The sequence below is a fragment of the Cyprinodon variegatus genome, unplaced genomic scaffold, assembly GCF_000732505.1.
Source record: "Cyprinodon variegatus isolate N-32 unplaced genomic scaffold, C_variegatus-1.0 Scaffold307, whole genome shotgun sequence".
NCBI classification, from domain to species: domain Eukaryota; kingdom Metazoa; phylum Chordata; class Actinopteri; order Cyprinodontiformes; family Cyprinodontidae; genus Cyprinodon; species Cyprinodon variegatus.
This window is the reverse complement of record NW_015150760.1, coordinates 148,275-156,774: the sequence shown is the minus strand read 5'-3', so window position 1 is coordinate 156,774 and position 8,500 is coordinate 148,275. Positions and strand designations below refer to the sequence as shown.

The following is an 8,500-nucleotide window of genomic DNA, read 5'->3' as shown; positions in this document are numbered from 1 at the left end:
AGAAAAAAAGAACAGAAGTAATATGATTTTGAACACAGATTTAAAAAAAATATTTTATTCAGATTATACTCACACAAGTAATCTTAAAGTTGACAAGCCAGCATTTACATTTATTCACTATAAAGTCTGGAATTAGGATAGTATAGGGCCCCTAGGTCAGGGCTACTTACCGGTATGCCATACAAATGTATTTTATCTTATACAAATTGGATTTTAATTTATAGTAGGATATACATTAAGCTAACAGTTTACTTTTATAGTTACTTTTATAATAATCCCTTTAGTACAATATCTTATAAAGAACTCATTGTTTCTAGATGTAGGAATGTTGTCTTTATCCATACAGTAGAATAATCAAGAACATTAATGTAAATATTTTAGACAATATGAGGAAATGTAACACAGTTACTGAAAAACACAAAATAGGAAAAAAAATATGTAAAATGTGTAAATATGTGAAATGTAAAAAAAAACAAGTAAGGGACATCAATGTCTCTTATGAAGGGACTACCGTTTTAAAACTGCAATTGGTAAGGTACTTGATTTAATTTAATGTGATTGAGATCTTAATAAATTTATGAGAAATAACTTTAGTTTGTGTTTTACTGTTAACCACACCTTAATATTATGTATTGTTTTCACATTAGTTCTATATGGGCATCCCACAACAGTTTTTCCCACCTCATTTTGAGCAACTTGTAACTTTTGTTAATTATTTTCACTTGTGTATTACCAAACATCTACTACATTATCAAAATTTAAAAAAGAACAAGTGATTCAACTAGTTCAACTGAGAAAACAACAAAGAAATAATTAACAATATTCAATAATGCTTGTACACCTTCCTCTTTTCTGCATTACATAATTAATTTGACTGGTCCATTACAGTTTTGAATGTATTATTTTACTTTGAACAACTTTGCCTGTTCTACTTATTCAAGTGCAATATTTTATAAAGTCAGGCTTCATATTCCATACTACAATATTAATAGCCATCAAGAGACCTCAACAGCAGCTGAGAATTTACAATATACAGACAGATGCCCTCACCTAAGGGCAATTTAGAGTCAACAATTTACCTAATAGTTATGTTTTTGACTATAGGAGGCTCCAGGAGTTCCTACTTGGAGAACTTGCAAACTCCTTGCACAAATGCAGCAGTTTTCCCTGCACCCAGAGGGCTGTCAGTACAAGCCCCACCTCCACCTTGTAGTGTTGTTGTTTTCTTGGGCAAGACACTTCACTCGCATTGCAAACTGATGGTGGTCAGAGGCCTGGTGGCACCAGTTTTATGGCAACTTCACTTCTGTCAGTGAGCCCCAGGACAGCTGTGAATCCAATGTAGCTTACAACAATCAGTGTGCTGTGACTGAATGTAGTGTAAAGTATTTTTGTCAACTCTCCTGACTTGAAATAAAGTGCTATATAAGTACAGGCAATACACATTGGGATTCAAACCTAGAACCTTCATGGAGCCCAACATTTATTTTCAGCATTACACTATGTTAAAAATAATAAAAATGTATAAATAACAAATAATTGAACTTTACTGATCTCACGTTGGAGAAATTTACCTTTGTATTTAACCCATCCCCTCGGGAAGCTGCCATCATGGGGCACCCAGGGGTGAAGGGTCTTGCTCAGAGAGCCATAGAGGCAGTCTGTGGGAGTGAGCTTCAAACTCACAAGCTCAGCATTCCAAGCCCTATGCCCTAACCACTAGGCTACCACTATTTCATACTGGCCAATGCCTAGACTTGAATCTCAAACGGTTGCATTTTTGATCTGAATAGAGGGAGGACTTTTTGATCTGAGTGGGCGAGGACTTCCTTTTTACCACCCTCTAACCAGTTGGTGTGGCAGGAAATACAATGCAGTCCTGTACAGAGCACAGAACCTATTTCTGCTGCTTTCAGCTCTTAGTCGGGAACGCTTACTTAATACATGTGCACCTTAAATCCCTAATGAGTTTCGCCAAATAAAATACATAGAAACTTTTTCAAGACACAGCCGACTGATAAGATTTTTTTTTTTTTTTTACATTTTCCTCAACTGACCCCTTTTCCAATGCCACACGATACGGGCCATGTCAAAAACACCCTTGGCTGAAGAACGTTATTTCATCTAAACTATAGTGAAGAAAAAAAATGTAGTGATTAATTTAGGTGAGACTATGGAAGCCGGTTTGATATAATGATAAATATCGTCATGTTAAGATGAAATCTTAATAATTGTTCTCCGTAAACAGGAATCTGTTTCATCAAAACGCATAGACACATGATTAAAGCTGCTTTTAAGCAGGTTCTCTCATGCAAATGTGCACAAATAAATACATCAAAGAGCACTCAGTTATTTAAGTAACAATTTAAATTACTTCCCAGTGAAATTTATTTTGAAAGGCATCTTTTTGATCGGCGGAAGTGATTTAAGTAAAGCGAATAAACTTGCGAACAAAACTTGTGACCTCGTGCTCTGTGTCCGGGTTGTGGTGTCAATCACAATTCTCCGGACTATTGAAGTTAAATCCATCACAAACAAATAGCCTTCAAACTATTCTTGTTTGTACAGAGGTCTTCTAGTTTTCAAGCTGTTTCCAAATGAGACTATATGAATAAAGGTTATTTAACTCCATTATGTTATAATTCCCTAAACTAACTGTAGGGTAACTCATCCATATAAAAAAAAACAAAAAACAAAAAAAAAACACTGTGAAGCTTCCTTGATCAACTGATGGATATGTTCAATAACAGTGACTGACTCTGGTCCTGCGACCAGGAGCGGAGCTAGATGGGGGGCCAGGAGCCACCCTTGGGATCACCCCTACCATTTTTTCCCCCTCTAATACAGTAGGGGGCAGCAGTAATACTCTGAAGGGGAATGTTCAAACTTCAAGATTTAAATTTTTTCATATATTAACAACTACTTGACAACAGAAACAACGTGGTTGATTATGCACACCTATATAAAAACATTAAAGATGATAGATACAGGATTCATGCTCTTTTCAGAACTTAATTTTGAATTATTTGTGTTAAAGATAAATGTATGTGCCTCTGCAGGTCATCTATAAGTCTTCAGTGAAATCATAGATAAAGATCTACTTTCATAATAACATAAAAATGTGGATATTAGTAATTAAATATATATATGTTTTTGCAGAATGATTATTGATAAAAGTAGGTGATGACATGTACGCCTCAGAACTCAAACCTGAAAAATTTTTGTCCACAATACCTTTTATTTATACAGCATATAAGTTTAAATATATCTATCTATTTGTTAGCAAAGGCTGCAGGAAAGTATAGTTTGTCTTTATTTAGAAAATATGGATGTTGTGTGTGTGTGTTCCTGTTGAAAGATTGTGGATTGACCATAAGGTTCTGGTGCCTTTCGGCCACCCCTATTAGGATTTTCTGGCTACGCCTCTGCCTGCGACAGAGTGGCGACCTGTCCAGGGTGGCCCCCCGCCTCTCGCCCTTAGACTACCAGAGATATGCACTGGCCCCACCGCGACCCTAAGGAAATGGATGGATTAACTCTGACCTACTCTTTTTCGGTATAATAACTTTATAGCTATTCGGTCAGATAAGTTACACGCTAAACAGAAGTTTCACTTTAAGTGGGCGTGGTCAGGACAGGTGTTTGAAGTGGAACTCTCCATCAGGAAGTTTTTGGTTACAGGTTGATTGTTTGGCTCTGCTGTAAACGAAAACAAGGTAAGCTTAAAAGCTGACGAGGGAGTAAAAAATATATATATATTAGCTTCTACATAAAAGCACAATAATGCCAGTTTTAATAGCCCAAAGTAACCCCGGACATTGTTAAATTCCTGCAATGGCGCAAGCGTTGCTACGAGCACTAATGTATATTAAAAAAAGATCACTGTCTGCAAATACTATTCTTTTCTTTGGAGGGTTTATGTACCGCCGAATCTTATGGTTTTAAGTTGTCAGACTTTAATGTATTTTAGCTTCATAACATTAAGTAAATGTCCACTATATTATCGCTTACATCTCTCTGCAACTTGTTTTCCATGGATAGTTTACTATGTTTTTATGTATACTACAATATTACCCAGGTTCTCCTCATCATATCTCTTTTAAGTGACTCTTCATCTTTCCTGTTTCATGTCATTAACTCCACTGAAATGAATCTTGTTATGCTCCTATCCTTTCAGAGAGGAAAGGGTTGGAAAGTGATCATGTTTACGCGCTGAGCAGCAGAAAACCAATGACTGATTGATACCAACGGGAAAGCACTGCTGTAACCGAATTTAGAGGTAACAGAGATATGCACAGATTTCTCCAGATCACCTCAGCTGAGGAATGGTTGGACTTAAAGTAACAGGTGAAGGTGGAAACAAAGCTGGTGTTCACAGGGTGAACTTGTCTGTCAAGTTTAAGCAGCTTTAAGCTTCATCCTTTTAATTTTTTTTTTTTTTTTTACAACCTGATTGGGGTAAGGGGGGAAAATACATCTACTGAAAAAATGTAACATTGCCTTATAGATGCATTAAGTAAAATCTATTTGTAATTATAATTATTTTGCTTGAGAGAGTTTTTAGAGAGTCTCGGTTTAATTTTCTTTAGGCAGCCGTCAAAGAAGTTTAAACTGAGTAAAGCACAAGGGGTGGCCAGCAGATAGATTTGGAAATAATCTTGCATGCAGATGTAAAGTGAGATTACAATGTGCAAGAGAGGGTCCTAACGGTAGAAGTTTAAATGAGAAGGAACACAGGTTCCTGAATCGATTCGTGCGGCACTCCAGAGCTTAGGTGAATAGAGGAGGAGGGCAGCTCATCTAACACCATAGAGAAAGTTATGCCCATTAAATATTACTTAAATCACTCAAGCAGTGTTTCCTGAAGGCTGATCTGCTATGGGTAATGAGGATTGGATAGTCCACAGTGACTTGTAACTCCAACATTACCAGTAAGAGATTCCTTTGGCATCAAGCGACAGGAGGATATCTTTCTGAACTGGATTCAGTACTATGATGGGATCTGATGCCTGACTTTAATCTGTCAAACATATTGTGATAAACCAGAGAAGATGCGCTGGCATCATAGAATTTAGGACAGGAAGGATGGTGGAGAAGTGGTCTGAAATACTTGCGTCCCAATTCTCTTTAACAGAACCCAGAGAACCATGCTAGTTAGTAAATAATGCTGTGTGGGCCATAACACTGATGGAGTCGAGCTAAACAAATCACAAATGCTTTGAAAACATGTTTGCCTGCATGTTAGCAGGATAGCAGACATGAACATTAAAGTTTCCACATAGCAGCTAATTATCATACTTTGGCAACAAATCAGCTGGTAGGTCCGAAAACTCTTTTATAACATACTCATTATATTATGGTGAATGATATGCAAAATGCAAGTATTCTATGCATTGATCTAGAGATCTATACAGCTGTTAGCATCTACCATTTGTAAAAACAATCCGTTACAGCAGCATTTCTTTATTTATTTCACGATCAATCAAGCATTGTAGAATTTTACAGAGTAAAAATTATTTGGGAATACTGAGATGATAATGATGATGCCATTAGGATTCTGGTTAAGTTTGGAGATTGGTGCATTTTGTTTTGGTGAACGAAAGCCATCCCACCTGTGAAGATGAAGGCAGCATCATATTATGGAGGTGTTTTGTTCATAAAGAAACTTGTGCACTTCATGAAAAAATAAGCAATAATGTAAGATTTTAAGATATGAGATTTTAAGTTTGAATAAAAATTGGACAAAAAATAAACTTCTGTGGAAAGGGCCCTACAAACCCAGCTTAGTTGTTTAAGAAAGAACAAGCCAAAATGTCACTGAAGTGAGAAACCTTTGGAAGGCTATAGTTAAGTCATTTAGCTATCGGAAAGGCTACCAAATGTTATGGAAATGCTCTGCAACACTTCTCATGCTGAATGAAAATATTTCATCTTAACTGAGCCAAATTAGCATTTAGTCTGATTAAATATCAGACAGTAAGAAAAGAAAGGTTAGTCAATATGTTGGGTTTAATAAAAAAAAAACAGAATATGGAAATATCTGGTTTGAACCATAAATATTCCGCTTTGCTGCTTGCAGTGTCTTATAGGTTCCCTCTTCTTGCACAGAGACACATGTCAACCATCCACTTTGCTTATTGGAGTCAATAATCTTCTTCAGCAGGTAAAGGAAGATGCCAGACAGAGGAAGACACCATCAGAGGAGTGATGCACCTGCAGAGTACATGAGCAGGGATTACTCACACAGGGGACAGCACTATAATAACCAGAGACGCAGCCAAAACCCGAGAGATGAGGAGGAGCGAGTCACTGACAGAAGAACCAAGGAGAGCGGAAAGAGAGAAGTGACAAGTCCATCTGTTTACCAGGGGGCAGGTGCATATCCATATGACATAAGACCCTCAACACTGTAAGACAACATCCAATACTCAATATTATTCTGTAAACATTATATTACCCCCTATGAAAAAACTATTGTCTTTGTAGGCCCAGAGAAACATCAATCTATCACCCTGAGGTCAATCAGCAAAAGCACAGACAAGCTTTGTACAACTTAAGATACGCTCTAACCACTAGAGGCAAGTATATTTATTCACTTCGAGGACCTTTTCATTAGAGCTGCTTAGTTCTGCTGCTTAGTTCTTATAGTAATAATTACTGCTTAGTATATTTCCACTTAAATTGTACATATAGACTTTAATTGTACTCATTAAAGCCTTGGGTTCTCTAATATTAAGTTAACTTGTGGTCTATGGATATCTGGCATGTTTGCTTGGAGTCTGCAGTATTTAATTGGTGGAACATATTTTTAGTTTTAACGTTGATCTTGCCGCTTTCTTCTTTCACATCTCTCAGGTATCTGCCAGTTAATGGAGGTGGCTTTAAATCTTTTTATCATAATTTGTGCCGGAGTGCCATACAGCAACAACGGGGGTTACCGGGACTTGGCCAGCTTCGGAGGAATTTACCATTATTATTTTGGTGGCGCCAACGCCTTCACTGGAGCAGATTCAAACAGGGTCCAAGAGCTGGACCGCCTTTTCAACCAGCTCAAGCGGCCACCCTATGCCTTTGCTTTGGCCTGTGGCGTGATTTTGATGATCTATGCCCTTGTAATGTTTGCCCTGGGTATCTTTAGGGTTCCTTATCGCAGGCCCCCCATGCTGTTGGTGGAGGCTATTGTGAATTTTCTGATCAGCTTGGGTTATGTCGCCGGGCTAGTGATCTATTTTGTTAAAATACAGGAAACCTACCAAAACCCCATCTGTCAGGAGAGGGAGCAAATGTACAAGAGCAAAGGGCATAATGGTTTTGAGTGCCGCTTTAATGGTGCAGATATTGCAGGAGGACTGTTTGGGGTGGCAGGGATTTTTGTTTTCATCTTTGGTGGGGTGTTAGCTGTGAGAGCCTACAGATCAATGCAAGAGCTGAAGACGGGAATAACAAATGAAGACAATCATTTATAAACAGGTTTTCATTTAGTGCCATTTTTAAACAAATGTATTAATACGTTTTATGTATTTTCTTTTTTTCTGTACATATTTTATTGTATTAACAGTTTAAATAGTGTATAATATTGTATTATTTGGCAAATAAAGCATAATACTGAAAAAGTGCACTGTATAAATCAGAAAAGTTAGCCTCCTGGTGAAAAACAAATGAGGTGATTTTAATAGAACAGCTAAAATGCCCAGCTGGAGTTGGTGAAACAAATTCAGAACTCTTTAATTTACTATTTTAAAGCAATCGTTAGAATTGTTTCTTATAAAAATTAAAGGAAAATCTTAAACTGCTAAACTATATTTGTAAAAAAAATTGTATGACCGCTTATCCTTTGAACCAAAGTCCTACAAAGTGTAAACAAATACATATATTCTTTAAACAAGAAAAAAAGTTAATGGCTGTAGTTTTGTTGCTTTAATGTATATTATTAGTACTAAGATTCTTTTTTTTTTTTTTTTTTTTTTAACTCGAGTGGCACCTACTTTGTCAGGAAAAGTGCTGATGTTACAGTTATGGAGACACGGTAGTGCTTCTGATCTTACCATGTAGTATCCGTTATGTCGAAAAAAATATACTATCAAAGAAAAACTACATACTGGAAGATATGTTCATAATATGTAAGTAGTAGTAGTTGTATTGTCTAAAGTGATATTAATTGTATACTAGATGTTCACAAGAAAGCATAACAGTTCTGGCAATTTTGCTTTTTTTTTTTAGTTTGCAGATTTCTTTGTACTATGTTTACATCTTGTTAAACCCCACCCTCATGTCTTTATGAGTAAAAGATAAGAAATAAAAAATAATATTTCAAAATTAACCGTAGGTGCATGTTGATTTTAAAGAAGAAAAAAAAAACAGCCTTGAAGCAAAACAGATAAGTTTTGGTCTGTGTTTTACACTGTTGCGTGCATGAATTCTGTACTTATCATCTAGTCAAGTCATTTTTAATATGAAAAATTAAAAATTTTTGAATATTACACTTCAGAGCGTTGCTTAC

General features: G+C 36.4%; 1 protein-coding gene across 2 annotated transcripts; it reads left to right on the top strand.

The window, feature by feature from the left end:
- The first annotated feature begins 3,499 nt into the window (after positions 1 to 3,499).
- Positions 3,500 to 8,257, top strand: LOC107090668 (MARVEL domain-containing protein 3-like). 2 transcript variants are annotated; one of them, XM_015384208.1, is made up of 5 exons: positions 3,500 to 3,716; positions 4,178 to 4,279; positions 6,164 to 6,409; positions 6,487 to 6,578; positions 6,856 to 8,257. In XM_015384208.1, the coding sequence occupies exons 3-5, from the start codon at positions 6,174 to 6,176 to the stop codon at positions 7,464 to 7,466; spliced, it is 939 nt and encodes a 312-aa protein (XP_015239694.1). In that variant the 5' UTR covers positions 3,500 to 3,716; positions 4,178 to 4,279; positions 6,164 to 6,173; the 3' UTR covers positions 7,467 to 8,257. The 2 variants fall into 2 exon arrangements, with proteins under 2 accessions (XP_015239694.1, XP_015239693.1); XM_015384207.1 differs by having other exon boundaries at positions 6,161 to 6,409.
- The last annotated feature ends 243 nt before the right edge of the window (positions 8,258 to 8,500 follow it).